Raw genomic sequence first — 15,388 nt, forward strand, 5'->3', positions numbered from 1 at the left:
AAATATACATAAACATTACCTTAAGTTGTGCAACTTAACTTTCAGAACTACAAGTTTCAACCTGAGACTGATCTGTATATGGGCCTATATGTAAATATTAGTTATACTCAACCTATTTTCATTTATATATTTGATTACAATGCTACACAGCTCTGTTATACTTATGCTAGTAGATCGTTCATCAGCTGTTTCTCTGTGAAGAGAGAGAGTGAGAGAAAATGGTGCGCAACAATCAGCTGTTTTTCCGAAGGGATAGTCAACACCTCGGCTCTTTAGATCAGATTGTGGTCAATACGTATTTTCTTGTCTTTGTTTTTGGTAGTTGTTGTGTTTGGTCTAGTTTCATTATCCATATGACTCTGTGATTTGCTTTTGTCGGGTCCGCTTTGTGGAATGGATGATTAAGTTAGACTCAGTGTTTTCTGTTGAGATGCTGAAGCATTGACGTCGTGCTGCTATTGTGGTAAGCTAGTTCGATTTTGCAGTAGATACTGTACAGAGTTTTCATTTTAACTACGTTTGAATTGATTCCAAACTTTGGACACTTTCTGTCGTTTTCTCCAGCCTGTCTCTTCTTTTAGCCCCTCACTATTTACGCTCTTTTTCTTTGTAATCTGCACCGTCAGTCTTGATGGCATGTGTCGCCAGCAGCATCAAGCCCGGTGTGCGACAGTAACCCTACAGTCACATTAGCTACAAAAGATGGCGACAAAGCGACAGGCTGTCATTCATTTTCAATGGGAGTGGCCAGCGACAAGCTTGCCGCTGCCATGAGCACAGCGGGGCCGAAATAGACAAGAAGTCTATTTTATGCAAATGCTGAGCGATGCCAATCGGAGTGAGCGTGAGGGCAGCGTGACATATGTACGTTGGTTGCTCGAGTCAAAGAAAATCATTCAAGATGTTGGAAACGCTTCAGGACATCGTATTTCTGTATATATCTGATATGTTTGGCATTTTATCTCATATTTTTTACTTCTATCGAGAAATAACTACTTTTAAATCCAAAAACATCGTTCTTCGTGACTTAATACCTCTGAAGTGACTTTTAAGACGTGCTTGAAGGTAGCACCGGAGAATTTCTGTTTACTGTTGCCAAGCAACCAGGAGTAGGTGTGACACCCACAAATGTATGGTCACAATTGTTATGTTTGAAATCTTATTATATGTATTTTTCTGTGAAAGAGACCAGGTTTACATGTATTTTCAGTTTATACTTTTACAAGTGTAATTATGTACTTACGCCACAAGGGGGAGTATCGTTAGTTGAGCGTTAGTTGTAACAACGGTCGAGGCTTCCGTTCCTCAGACAGAGGACAGCCTGTTGAACAAGCACAACTAAATTATCCCGTCTCTTCTTTTCCTGAATCAAAACAGGTTAGTAAGTGTGTATTACTACACCAAAATATGTTTCGAAGCACTATAAAACCATTTGGAACATTTTCTGAGAAAGTTTGAGGTAGAAAATGTGTGTTTGATTTGGGTTAGAAACTTGCAATTTCTGTACACTGGTAGAGTTTCCCTAGCTCCCGTAATGTAGCTAAACAAAGTCACAAGATGGCAGCCGTGATGTCGTACTTTCAGTTATTTTTACCACAACTCCTTGACATTGTTAATATAAATGTGTATTTGTAAAAATGTATTGTTTATTAAGGTTTGATAAATGTGTTATGCAGGGTGAAAGGAGAAGCAAGTTAATATGCTTAACTACAGCTTACAGCAACAGGTTACAGCCATGTTGGCAATATTCAGTACTGTGTGACTTAAAAACAGACTTGTAAGTTCATAGAATATACTATGTTATTTCAGTGGTTAAAAATATGACCCTTTTGTGTTACAATGTGAATGGTAAATTTGTGAAATTTGTGAATAAGAAGTTTAATATGACCACCGGTGTCCGACTGAAGAAGGAGTCTTTCCGGGATATGTTATCCCAGAGGACTCCGGAGGCAGTTGCAAGGTACCGAAGGGCCCGAAGGGCTGCAGCCTTAGCCGTGAAAGAGGCAAAGCAGCAGGTGTGGGAGAAGTTCGGAGAAGACATGGAGAAGGACTTTCGGTCGGCACCAAGGTGCTTCTGGAAAACCGTTCGCCACCTCAGGAGGGGAAAGCGGGGAACCATCCAAGCTGTGTACAGTAAGGATGGGACACTGTTGACCTCAACTGAGGAGGTAATAGGGCGGTGGAAGGAGCACTTTGAGGAATTCCTAAATCCGACTAATACTATGGTAGAGGCAGAGCTGGAGGATGATGGGGGATTGTCGTCAGTTTCCCTGGTGGAAGTTGCTGAGGTAGTTAAACAACTCCACAGTGGCAAAGCCCCAGGGATTGATGAGATCCGTCCAGAAATGCTTAAAGCTCTGGGTGTGGAGGGGTTGTCTTGGTTGACACGCCTCTTCAACATTGCGTGGAAGTCGGGGACGGTGCCTAAGGAGTGGCAGACCGGGGTGGTGGTTCCCCTTTTTAAAAAGGGGGACCAGAGGGTGTGTGCCAATTACAGGGGTATCACATTTCTCAGCCTCCCCGGTAAAGTCTACTCCAAGGTGCTGGAAAGGAGGGTAAGAGGAACAATGCGGATTCCATCCTGGTCGTGGAACAACGGACCAGATCTTTACTCTCGCAAGGATCCTGGAGGGAGCCTGGGAGTATGCCCAACATGTGCTTTGTGGATCTGGAGAAGGCGTATGACCGGGTCCCCCGGGAGATACTGTGGGAGGTGCTGCGGGAGTATGGGGTGAGGGGGTCCCTTCTCAGGGCCATCCAATCTCTGTACGACCAAAGCGAGAGCTGTCTCCGGGTTCTCGGCAGTAAGTCGGACTCCTTTCAGGTGAGAGTTGGCCTCCGCCAGGGCTGCGCTTTGTCACCAATCCTGTTTGTAGTATTTATGGACAGGACATCGAGGCGTAGTCGGGGTGGAGAGGGGTTGCAGTTTGGTGAGCTGGGGATCTCATCGCTGCTTTTTGCGGATGATGTGGTCCTGATGGCATCATCGGCCTGTGACCTTCAGCACTCACTGGATCGGGTCGCAGCCGAGTGTGAAGCGGCTGGGATGAGGATCAGCACCTCTAAATCTGAGGCCATGGTTCTCAGCAGGAAACCGATGGAGTGCCTTCTCCAGGTAGGGAATGAGTCTTTACCCCCAAGTGAAGGAGTTGGGGTATTGTTCGCGAGTGAGGGGACAATGGAGCGGGAGATTGGTCGGAGAATCGGCGCAGCGGGGGCGGTATTACATTCAATTTATCGCACCATTGTGACGAAAAGAGAGCTGAGCCAGAAGGCAAAGCTCTTGATCTACCGGTCAGTTTTCGTTCCTACCCTCACCTATGGTCATGAAGGCTGGGTCATGACCGAAAGAACGAGATCCAGGGTACAAGCGGCCAAAATGGGTTTCCTCAGGAGGGTGGCTGGCATCTCCCTTAGAGATAGGGTGAGAAGCTCAGTCATCCGTGAGGAACTCGGAGTAGAGCCACTGCTCCTTCGCGTCGAAAGGAGCCAGTTGAGGTGGTTCGGGCATCTGGTAAGGATGCCCCCTGGGCGCCTCCCTAGGGAGGTGTTCCAGGCACGTCCAGCTGGGAGGAGGCCTCGGGGAAGACCCAGGACTAGGTGGAGGGATTATATCTCCAACCTGGCCTGGGAACGCCTCGGGATCCCCCAGTCGGAGCTGGTTAATGTGGCTCGGGAAAGGGAAGTTTGGGGTCCCCTGCTGGAGCTGCTACCCCCGCGACCCGTTACCGGATAAGCGGAAGAAGATGGATGGATGGATGGAAGTTTAATATGAAAAAGATGTGAAGGTTGTTAAAATGAGAGAAAAAGAAAAGAGAAAGTTATAAATCCTGTTAATAAAGACAGAGGACAGCCTGCTGAACGAGCACAACTAAATTATCCCGTCTCTTCTTTTCCTGAATCAAAACAGGGCATATTTATCTGTTAACAGGTTACTCATGCTTGAGGCCTGTAACAGAATTTTGGAGGCACCGCTGGGATCGGCATCTGACGACGGCTGATGTTGATCCTTTAACCTACGAACTCGAGGCAGAGATCACAGGACAGGCCTGCTGGAGTGGATGGTGTGTGACTGAGGCAGCTACGGGACCACAGCTTGCGAGAGGGGACCACAGCTGGAGGAGTGCACTGCCGATCGCTCGAGGTGACTGGACTGTGAGACATTGCTGACCAAGTGACAATATGGAGGACGCCGAAAGAAAAGGACTGAGCTGGAAGATAAAGAAAAGCCTGCACACCCTGACCACAGAAGAACTGTTTCAGGTAGCTGCGAACATTCCACCGGCTCCAGAGTTGGATTTTTCATGTGTAACTGAGGGTGATGAAGAGAGTTGCTTTGATTATGTATGCACATACATGAACTGTAAAACATTACTTGAGTTAGAGGACCAGGGATTTTCTCATTTGTTGTCTTTGAAAGATGATATCACTGAGCTAATTTTTTGTCGTGTTACCGAAGTCAGTCAACCCATAGTGTCAGGTAATGAGAGTGTTACACTAACAGCAACATCTACGCCCACTCTAGCAGCTCAACAGGACAGTGTAGAGAGTCATGTTGTTGACACATATCCTGTTGATTCAGAAGCAGTTGAGTATCAAAAGCTAATGGCTAACTATGAAGCTCTAGGTAGGAAGTTAGCTGAGTTTAAGACTGCAGCACCAGAAAACCATATACCTACCTTCACTGACACACAGTTACCACATCCCAGAACAGAGAAAAAAACGGATAGTCACACCACAACAGACCCAAAAAGCTTCAGGCCTGATAATATGGTTTCTCTAAGAGACCTATCATTCCTTCAGCGCAGAGAGTTTAAAGTACATGGCGGTCAGGTGGGAGACAGTACATCAGACATCACTTACCATGGACTATGTAAGCAGATAGATGAGGGACGCAAGGCAAGCCACACAGAGGGTGAGATCATCCAAGGTGTGCTCCGCATCATCAAACCTGGACAGTTTAAGGACATGTTGATCAACAAGGACGACTTGACTCTCTGTGAGCTTAAGAGCTTCCTGCGTTCACACCTGAGCGAGAAGAGCGCAGTGAGTTATTTCAGGAGTTGATGAGTACCAAACAATATGATCAGGAGAGTCCCCAACAGTTCTTGTATAGGATAATTGGGCTGAAACAGAAAGTTATGTTTGCATCCAGACAAGATAACAAGGACATTGAATATGAGCCCCGCACAATCCAGAATGTTTTTCTGCGCACCATTCATCAGGGCCTTCTCCCCAAGTATAGCAATATTCGCAATGAGCTCAAGCCACTCCTGTCTGATTACACTGTTCCAGATGAAGCACTGATAAGGCAAGTCAACAAAGTATCGAGTGAGGAAAGTGAGAGACAGCAGAGATTAGGACACTGTGCCCGCCAAATGATAACCCACGCTCACAGTGTTCAGCTTGAGTCAGAGAAGGACACAGAGAAACAAACAGACTACAAATCAAAGAATAAAAATAAAGCAGTAGAGGAGCTGAGTGCAAAGGTTGATGCTCTGACAAAGATGGTGGAAGCTCTCACAGCCACTAAGACCCCTGACAAAACATGCCAGTGTCCTCACACCAAGCCAAAGCAAATAGCAAAGCAATTTGGTTGCCCAAAGTGTGTTGAGAAGGGGGCCAGTACATGTAACCATTGCTTCATATGTGGAGAGGGAGGCCATAGAGCAGTTGGATGCCTAAAATGGGGGCAAGCAAAGAGCGTTGGCCAGCCAGCTGCCGATGCACACTCACTAAGCAGCAGACAGGAGTATCCCACCAAATCAGAGACACAACAAAAAGAACCTCTTCATGTTAAGTGTGTAATTGCCCCGGTCGCAAACACAAAGACTGAAGTAAATGAAAAAGTGGCCCAGCTTGTGGGAAAGAAATGTAAAATAAGGTGTTACATTCACAGCTATGCAGTGGACTGTTTATTGGACTCTGGTGCCCAAGTCAGTCTCCTGGACCGCCAGTGGGTGAAGACTTACCTTCCTGATCACAAGCTGCGCCCATTGGCTGAACTCCTAGGAGACAAGGGTCTCAGTGTAATAGCTGTCAATGGTGAACCATTACCTTATGATGGCTGGGTGGGGGTGATGGTGAGTCTTCCAGGCAACAGCGACCCCAACTTAACAATACAAGTACCTTTCCTTGTGAGCAGTGTGCCCATGGACCGTCCCCTGATTGGTTTTAACGTGATTGAGCAGCTGATATTGGGGCTGGAGGAGGGTGCAAACCTGGTATCTGCCCTTGTGAATCTCCTTCGTGATGCAATGAGTCTCCCAGATGACAATGCAGCTGCGCTAGTCAACTTCATCCAGGCGAAGCCCACCAGTGACAATGAAGTGAGTCGAGGTGCATTGAAGGTGGGACTGAACAATGTGGTTATTCCAGCTGGTCAGGTCAGACATGTTAAGTGTAAAATAACACTCACATTTGACACGTCACACCCTTTAGTACTTTTTGAACCCAATGAGAGCAACCCACAGCTACAGTAGCTAGATGTTGGTGAGAGCCTAATAGAGATTAGCCAGGCTAAAGTTCCCTATGTTAGAGTTCCAATTGGCAACCACACCAAACACGAGGTGACCCTCTCCTGTAGGTCTATTCTAGGGAGCATTGAGCCAGTAGCCAGAGTAATACAGACAGACAAGTTAGACCTCACTAAGTCGAGTGTTACTCCGGAAGTCAACAGAGAAGAACCCCCTAGAACTCAACCAGACAAGACAGGTAGCGTAGCACAGGAATGGGACCCACCAGTTGATGTGAGCTCCTTAAGTGAGGACCAGCAGAAAGTTGTCAAGAAAATGCTGCGGGAAGAATCAGGAGCTTTCGCCCGAGATGATGATGATGTGGGCTGTATACCCAGCTTGGAAATGTCCATCACCCTGAAGGACAATACTCCTATTCAAAAAACATATACCTCCATCCCGAAGCCTCTTTACAAGGAGGTAAAGGAGTACATTGAGGATCTTCTGGCACGGGGATGGGTTGTGAGGTCGAAATCTCCTTACTCAGCACCGGTAGTCTGTGTACGAAAGAAAGATGGGACACTCAGACTCTGTATTGATTACCGTCTTTTGAACCAGCACACCATCTCAGACCGGCACCCTTTGCCAAGGATCCAAGACATCACAGATACCTTAGGTGGGTACAGTTGGTTCTCCATTCTAGACCAGGGGAAGGCGTACCACCAGGGATTCATTGCGGAGGGGTCACGCCACCTGACTGCATTTATCACTCCCTGGGGTCTCTTTGAGTGGGTGCGTATACCCTTCGGACTGACTAACGCACCTGCTGCATTTCAACGCAGTATGGAAGAAATGCTCGCTCCCCTGCGAGATGAGTGTTGTATTCCCTATTTGGATGATATACTGTGCTTTGCCAGAACATTTGAGGATCATGTTGAAGGGCTGAGGAAAGTTCTCAGAGCGCTGCAAAGCCATGGAGTCAAGCTCAGGCCCACCAAATGCGACCTGTTCAAGCAGGAAGTGAGATATGTTGGTCGTTTGGTCTCAGCGGTAGGGGTGCGCATTGATCCCAAAGACCTGGAGGCAGTGTATGCTCTGAAGAAGGAATCACCTGCTACTGTTGGAGATGTGCGGAGGATTGTTGGCTTCTTGAGTTACTACCGATCGTATATTCAAGATTTTTCCAGGATGGCCACACCAATCTATGAGCTCCTGCAGCCTAGGAAGAACCAAGAGCCACAGTCACAGGAAAAGCTGAGGGCACAAAAAGGAAAGGGTACACAGTTACCATCCAGAGCTCCAGTTGCATGGACTGAGAAACACCAGGAGACACTGAGTAAATTGATTGATCAGCTGGTGAATCCTCCTGTTCTTGCCTATCCAGATTTCGAGTTGCCGTTTGTGCTCCACACAGATGCGTCTGATAAGGGACTTGGAGCTGTCCTCTACCAGAGCCAAAATGGGAAACTCAGGGTAATTGGATACGGTTCAAGGACCCTTACCCCAGCCGAAAGAAATTACAGGCTACATTCAGGCAAACTAGAGTTTCTCGCTCTTAAGTGGGCCGTTTGCAAGAAATTCAGAGATTACCTGTATTACGCCCTGCATTTCACTATTTTCACAGACAATAATCCCTTGACATATGTCATGCGTACGGCTAAGTTGAATGCTTTTGGCTTCAGGTGGGTGGGTGAGCTGTCAGATTTCAGATTTGACATACGGGACCGACCTGGCAAAGCAAATGCCGACGCAGACACTCTTTCAAGATGCCCTCTCGACATTAATAAATATGTCAAAGAATGTACACAGGAACTGTCCAAAGAAGCTGTCACTGCCACATGGGGAGGCTGCAGAGCAGGAGAGGGTGGAGATGTTGCCTGGATTGCGGCCCTGACTCTAAGACATGGTGACCAGTTCGAACCAAGCAGTAGAGAAACAGTACCACCTATTGACCGTGTTGACCTGCAAAAAGCTCAGAGAACAGATCCGGTGATAGGTGAGATTCTGAAAATGAAAGAGTCAAACAAAACACTCACAGATGACATGAAACGTATGGTAAGGGGAACTGTCAGGAAAATTATGCATGAATGGACAAGGCTTCACATTGAAGGTGGGGTTCTCTATCGGAAGACAGCAGAGAGACGTCAGCTAGTCTTACCTGCCAGCTTCAAGCCACTAGTGCTCAAGAACTTACATGACGACATGGGCCATGTTGGTACTGAAAGAGTCCTCAGCTTAGCAAGGCAAAGGTTTTATTGGCCTTATATGAGACGAGAGATTGAAGCTTACGTTACCAAGCAGTGTCCATGCATAAAGAAAAAAAAGCCAGCGACACACATACGAGCCCCAATGACTAGTATAACCACTGGCTCTCCAATGGAGCTCGTCTCCATCGACTATTTGCATTTAGAGCCAAGCAGAGGAGGCTATCAGTATATTCTAGTGGTGGTAGACCACTTTACTAGATATGCACAGGCTTATCCAACTCGCAATAAGTCTGGGAAGACTGCAGTGGAGAAGATCTTCAGTGACTATATTCCAAGGTATGGCTATCCCTTCAAGCTTCACCATGATCAAGGGCGCGAGTTTGAAAATGAGCTCTTTCGGACATTGCAACAGCTGAGCGGAGTAGGAAACTCCCGAACGACTCCATACCATCCCCAGGGCAATCCTGCTGAACGGTTTAACCATACTGTGTTACAGATGATGCGGACCCTAGGTGAGGAAAAAAAGGAAAGGTGGAAAGACTATCTCCCACAAATTGTCCACGCGTACAACAGTACACGCCATGAAGCGACTGGGTATTCACCTTTCTTCCTGCTTTTTGGTCGACACCCACGGTTACCTATAGATTTGTTGTTCAGGATGACCAGTAGTGATGAACCCCAAACTGCAAGAAGTTATGCTGAGAAATGGGCAGAACGGATGACTGAAGCTTACCGGATAGCATCAGACAACAGTAAAAAGTCCAGTGCTTGTGGTAAGAAGTATTATGACCGACACACAAAAGGAGTAGTGCTGCAACCGGGAGACCGAGTACTGGTACGAAACCGAGTGAAAGAGGTGGTCCCGGAAAGTTAAGGGCATATTGGGAAAACACCATTTATGTCGTGAAAGAACAGATCAGTGACAACACAGTTTACAAGGTGGTCTCAGAAATGGATGGGAACAAGTCACGTGTCCTGCATCGCAACTTGTTGCATCTTGTCAATGACTTACCTAGTGACCTACCAGCAGCACAAGAAAAGACAAAACCAGTACCAAAGAGGAAAGGGCCAAAATCACCTTACAGAGAGACAGGACCACAGTCGAACAGTGAAACAGGGTCTGATGATGATGAAAGTTCCATCCACTATGAGCTAAGATATAACTTGAGGAGTGAAAACAGAAAGGATGTCACACTGACCAGTGAGCCTGCTTGTGTTCCCTTAAAGAACCCTGCTCCTACTGAATTCTGTCAATCAGTCAACTGTGGACAATCAGTAAGGGGAAGAGGATCAGGACATAGACACGTCACAAGAGAACAAAAGGAAGTAGAAAAGGAACTGTACAGTGAAGATCAGTACAGTGAACCTAGCAGTGAGAGTGAAGGAGAGGAACGAAGGAGAAATGCAGAGCCAAGGGTCATTCATAACGCTTCCCAGGAGCGTGAAAGTGAGATTGAGCAGCCTCTTCCCGGAGTGGCACAAGCAGAGCCTGACCTGCCTCCAGACACTGATGAACAGGCACTCAGAAGGTCGACTAGGACTAGGCGACCAGCAACACAGTTCACATACAATACACTGGGCCAGCCCTCTTTCCAGGGACATCCATCAGTCAGTAGTGCAGAGGTCTATGAATCACCAAACATGACACCTTGGTACATGCAATCATACCCCCTCACACCCTAATCTTTCCCAGCACCATATTCTGTCCCATCATACTTGCCACGCCCTTACACCTGGCCAGTATTCTATAACAGACCAATCTATACAGGTTAGGAGGTTGAGAAGGGACTCTGAGTGTACATATTTTGTGTGATGTTGAGTAATGAGTTCAAATGGTAAAATGTAGGTAAAATGTCAGGAGCCATTTTATTGGCTAGGCACGCCCAGGAGAGCCCACAAGCGAGTGTGTGTCGCTCTCTTTTGTAGCTAATGTGACTCTAGGGTAATAATCCTCCGTGCGGAAACACCGTGAGCGATACGTTGGTTACATTGATTAAACAAAGCTTCGAGGCAAATCATTTTGCATCGAGGATTTTTAGTAATCAAATTATTCGAGTTACTCTCGGAATTGTTTCAGCCCTAATATTGAGATACTAAGTTATTACTTATTACTTAATTATTCTCATTACTTTCAGATTCCTAGTCAATATTCTAAGTTACTAAGTCATTATATTGAGATACTAAGTCAATATATTGAGATTCTAAGTCAATATTTTAAATGTTCTCATTGCTTTGAGATTCTTAGTCAATATTCTGAGTTACTAAGTCAATATATTGAGATACTGAGCCAATATATTGAGATACTAAGCCAATATATTGAGATTCTAAGTCAATATTTAAAATGTTCTCATAACTTTGAGATTCTTAGTTTATATTCTGAGATACTGAGTCAAGATATTGAGATACTGAGCCAATATATTGAGGTACTAAGTCATTATTTTGAGATAAGTCAATATATTGAGATACTAAGCCAATATATTGAGATTCTAAGTCAATATTTAAAATGTTCTCATTACTTTGAGATTCTTAGTTTATATTCTGAGATACTGAGTCAATATATTGAGATACTAAGTCAATATTTTGACCAGAGGTAGTGGTGACTTGAACTTATACTATTTCTAAAATAATGTTGTAGACATAACAATGGATTTTGCCACTAAATGTTTTTTGTTGTTGTTTTTTTTTAATACAATTTCACTTTCTACCCGGAAGAGGCTGATTTATCAAGGGATCCTTTAAAAGGTGTAGCCACTTTACAGTTGATTATTAGCTGATATTGAATCCGGCAAGTAGCAGAGCTGAGGTTTTACAATAACTGACGGACAAACGAGCAGTGGAGTAGTAACGCTACGAGGCAGAGAGCTAGTCAAATTAACTTCATGCTTCATCCACACAAAGCACATTGCTATCGCCACGACTGACAACTGTATTCGGCTCATTTTCTGTGAACGATGTGGCAAAGAGGTAACGTTAAGGTGCCGTTAGCAAGCAAGCTAATGTTAGCCAACTAACACTGGCTGGCTCGCCGTGCTTTCTGCTGCATTGCTTACAGAGAATGAGCTTAACAGCGGGCTCGGTCTAACGTTAGCGGCCCACTGACCCGCTGCAGCAGGGTCTAACGTTAGCCGTTAGCGTCCCACTGACCCGCTGCAGCTGGGTCTAACGTTAGCCGTGCGCTGACTGACCCGCTGCCGCAGGGTCCGTTGCCCCAGATTGTGGGGAAAAAATGTGTTCGTTTCAAATCGGTAACGTAGATGTAATGAGTGGCACATAACGTTGAGTAACATGGCATTTTATTTAGTTTGAGTTTTAACTTGTCCAGTGGGGCAAGTAAATTTCTCTCCCACTTGCCCTACAAAAAATCCACTTGTCCCGGACAACTGGACAAGCCTTAATGTCGAGTCCTGTTTTCTATAGTTTATAGCTGACTTTACCAGCTGACTTCTCTATTGGCTGTTGAAACAGGAGACGTCTCTTACATTCTAAAACCAGCCTCTGGAGACTCCACCAGCTGACTTCTCTATTGGCTGTTGAAACAGGAGACGTCTCTTACGTTCTAAAACCAGCCTCTGGAGACTCCACCAGCTGAGTCGCAGCGACACCATCAGCTGGTTTGAGTCGAGCTGAGACGGACCGGTTCAGACCGCTGAAACTTTTCACTGCGACGTTCTAAAACGGTTTTGTCTGGTCGTGAATCTTTGGTCTGAACTGGGCTTTATTTTGACTTGTACATGTCTAGCCATCACACAGGGCTTTGATCGTATATTAGTCAGAGCCTGATATATTGAACATTTCATTGCTGAAAACACAGAGAAAATGGATTTATTTTGAAGCTGTTCACAACAAAATAAAAAAGAATTTTGAACCTATCAAATGTTCAGGTTTTTGTTCTGGAAAGTTATGCTAATGAACACACGTTTAACAGCCTAAGATAATACTTCATTTGCACATTTAAACTTTCAGAAAACTTGATTAAAAAATGCTTGTAAGTAATCTCATGGTGTTTACCCACTGCTAGTACCAGCTGGGCTCAGCTCCACCGTCTTTTTTTTTCCTCACATTTTCCATTTCAGATTTAGTACCGCCTCATGTGTGAGGCCTGAGGCGAGCGTGGCTGGTCGTCATAGCAATGCCGCAGGAAACTGCTGTGACCTAACACGACACACACACACAACGTCGAAGGTGTGTTGTTTTTGATTCCCGGTATGTGGCTGTTTTTTTTTTTTTTTTTTTTACAAATTTAGTTTCTAAAGAAGCTGGAGGCAACAACAAAAAACCCACCGCTGGCTAAACTATTTAAAAATGGTGGGTTTTCTAGTCTTAATGACTACTCAAATTGCTTTTTCATAGTACAGGAACCATTCACCATTCACACACATTCATACATTGTGGCCGAGGCTGCCGCACAAGGTGCCACCTGCTCATCAGATAAACATTCACACACATTTATACTCCGATGCACAGCATTTTGGGGTTCAGTGTCTTGCCTAAGCACATTTCGACATGGGACTGCAGGGCCAGGGATCGAACCACTAACTTTTGACATGTATATAGTGCATTCAGAATATGTGTCTATCGGGGTTTTTACTGCGGTTTACGCCCAGTTTACGCCCTCTTGCATGTTTATGGCTTATGTTCAGCTCTGTTTGTTTGCAAGGCTGCAGACCCAATGAAGAGAAACACAGCTACTTTTAAACATTATCAAAGACTTGGATATCAACACATTTTTGGATATGAGGCGACCTTTTCAAAAAGCTGGTTGAAGGAATGAAATAGGGACACTGTGTTCTCACAAAAATCGTATTTTGCAAGGCTCCATGTAAACGGGAATATTAGTAGAATATTCTTTTTTGGAATAAGGGTAAACGTAGTCAGTGCTGCAGCTAAGCGCCGAGGTCCGTAAGCTTAACTGTCGTGATTACACAACAACGGTTTCCAACAAAATAAGTCATATTCAAATTGTTTAAATATGAATTTTCAAATTCAAATGAATGAATAAAAGCAACAGACAGAATTTCTAGTCCATCCTTGTTTAGTCATCCAGCTAACTTAACGTGATTTGTTGAGAAGGTAGGATTTCCCAAATTGAAGAAATACTGCACATATAAACACCAAACTGCTTTGCTAGCTCAATCATGTTGTAACTAAGATATCTTCTGAAAAAGACACATTTTAAATGGATATATTTAGCAACTGTACGTGCGAACCTGCTTTGCTGGCTCAATGTTGTAACTAGTGTTTCTCACAGGTTGGGAATTGACATGTAATGGCGGGTGGCATGGGACGTAGTCTCGCTTTGCCAGACCTTCCTCCACTGCGCTGCAAAGGAAGGTCTGGCTAGTCCACACAATATTCTGTGATGGTTGAAAAACGTGCTCTGGTTTATTAGCATTTCTTTACAGGTCCCATGGCAAAATGTCACTCGGAATTTCAGGCGGCACCGGAGCAATCTCTTCCTGTTTTATTAATTTCTTACTTCTGAACTGTCTGTTATTTTTATTTATTCCTCTTGTTTTGTTTAAAAATGTTTTCCTCCATCACCACTCGATAGCACTGTTTCCAGACAAAAACAAAGTATTAGGGTCAAATAAAAGTATTATATTAATTATAACAGGAGCAATCCCAGAAGTGTAACGTCATGGATATAGACTACTTTCGAACTGACGATGCACTCACTGTGTCTCTTTGAATTACCGTCTCAAAGTTTCCCCAGAAAGACTCAAACACAAACAAGAAAGCACCAAATACATGTTGGACTTTTTGTTTTTAAAGCATACAAAGGTAGAGAGTTACAGAGAATTACAGCATGACAGTCCCACTGAGCCAAATTCATTTCATGTTGGAACAGCAGCTGCAAAGATGAATCTATTAGTTCTGAACTACTAAATGAGTTCCCAACTATTTTAGTTAAGTCATTTTTTTATGAAAATAAAGTCAAACATTCTCTGATGTCAGCTTGTTAAATGTGATTATGTTCTAGTTTCTTCTGTCGTCTGTGACAGGAAACTGAATATCTTCGAGCTGGACATTTTTTATGAAATGTTGTTTTTTTTAACCATTTTTGTCGCTTTTTTAAAAGATTTTTTAGTTATTTTTCACTTTTTATAAAAAGATTTTTTTGCTTTTTTGACGTTTTTGTGGCTTTATTTTAGATTTTTTGTCGATTTTGACAAAAACTCAACCTTAATTTCTTATGATATATTAATCTTTTTATTGTTGTTGCATTTTTTTAACATTTGTATAGATTTTTTTGAGGTTTTAGTTGATTTAATTTTAATAAAAATCCTTCAGTTTTTTTTAGCTATAATATTTCACTGAAACAGGAGATGGCATGAATTTCTGTCAGAAACAATATTGAAATCACGATTATTTCTTTGACTTTTAGAAAGATGTTGCCATTACAGTTTGAGCTTCCTTTTCTCATTCAGAACACAAGACAAAATACAAGTTTACTTGAAAAACTTAATGTGCAAAATCATTTTTTTTCTTGATTACTCGGTTTTTGTGATCATTGGGAGCCAAAATCGTAATCACAATTAAAAATGTGATTAATTGCACAGCCCTAATTGGTGCTTTGCTGTAACAGCGTCACATGGACACTTACGTAGCACAATGATTAAACATCTTGAGCAGATCCATGGCTGAAAGGGAACTTTTTTGTTAATGCTTTTGACACTATTTTATTGAATTTTTGTCATTTTTTTCAGTGTTTTTGTCGAGTTGACA

The 15,388-nt window shown here is 43.9% G+C and overlaps 2 protein-coding genes across 2 annotated transcripts in view; both read left to right on the forward strand.

The window, feature by feature from the left end:
* LOC116056460 (nuclear factor 7, brain-like) overlaps nt 1-15,388 on the forward strand; it is a 313,536-nt gene that overhangs the window by 188,328 nt on the left and 109,820 nt on the right. The gene's annotated exons all lie outside the window — the stretch shown is intronic.
* Nucleotides 1,750-10,345, forward strand: LOC118495270. The gene is made up of 6 exons (XM_036002226.1): nt 1,750-1,876; nt 3,766-5,046; nt 5,226-5,311; nt 5,900-6,386; nt 6,483-8,451; nt 9,573-10,345. The coding sequence occupies exons 2-6, from the start codon at nt 4,183-4,185 to the stop codon at nt 10,343-10,345; spliced, it is 4,179 nt and encodes a 1,392-aa protein (XP_035858119.1). The 5' UTR covers nt 1,750-1,876; nt 3,766-4,182.

The sequence above is a fragment of the Sander lucioperca genome, chromosome 6 (genome assembly GCF_008315115.2).
Source record: "Sander lucioperca isolate FBNREF2018 chromosome 6, SLUC_FBN_1.2, whole genome shotgun sequence".
NCBI lineage: Eukaryota > Metazoa > Chordata > Actinopteri > Perciformes > Percidae > Sander > Sander lucioperca.

What these genes read in the sequence shown, in the direction of transcription:
- LOC118495270 (XM_036002226.1), top strand. Translation starts at nt 4,183, where the DNA reads ATGGAGGACGCCGAAAGAAAAGGACTGAGCTGGAAGATAAAGAAAAGC. An exon ending in CCAGATGAAGCACTGATAAG is followed by an intron (nt 5,312 to 5,899) that starts GCAAGTCAACAA and finishes TTACATTCACAG; the next exon opens with CTATGCAGTGGACTGTTTAT. An exon ending in GAGAACAGATCCGGTGATAG is followed by an intron (nt 8,452 to 9,572) that starts GTGAGATTCTGA and finishes ATGTCGTGAAAG; the next exon opens with AACAGATCAGTGACAACACA.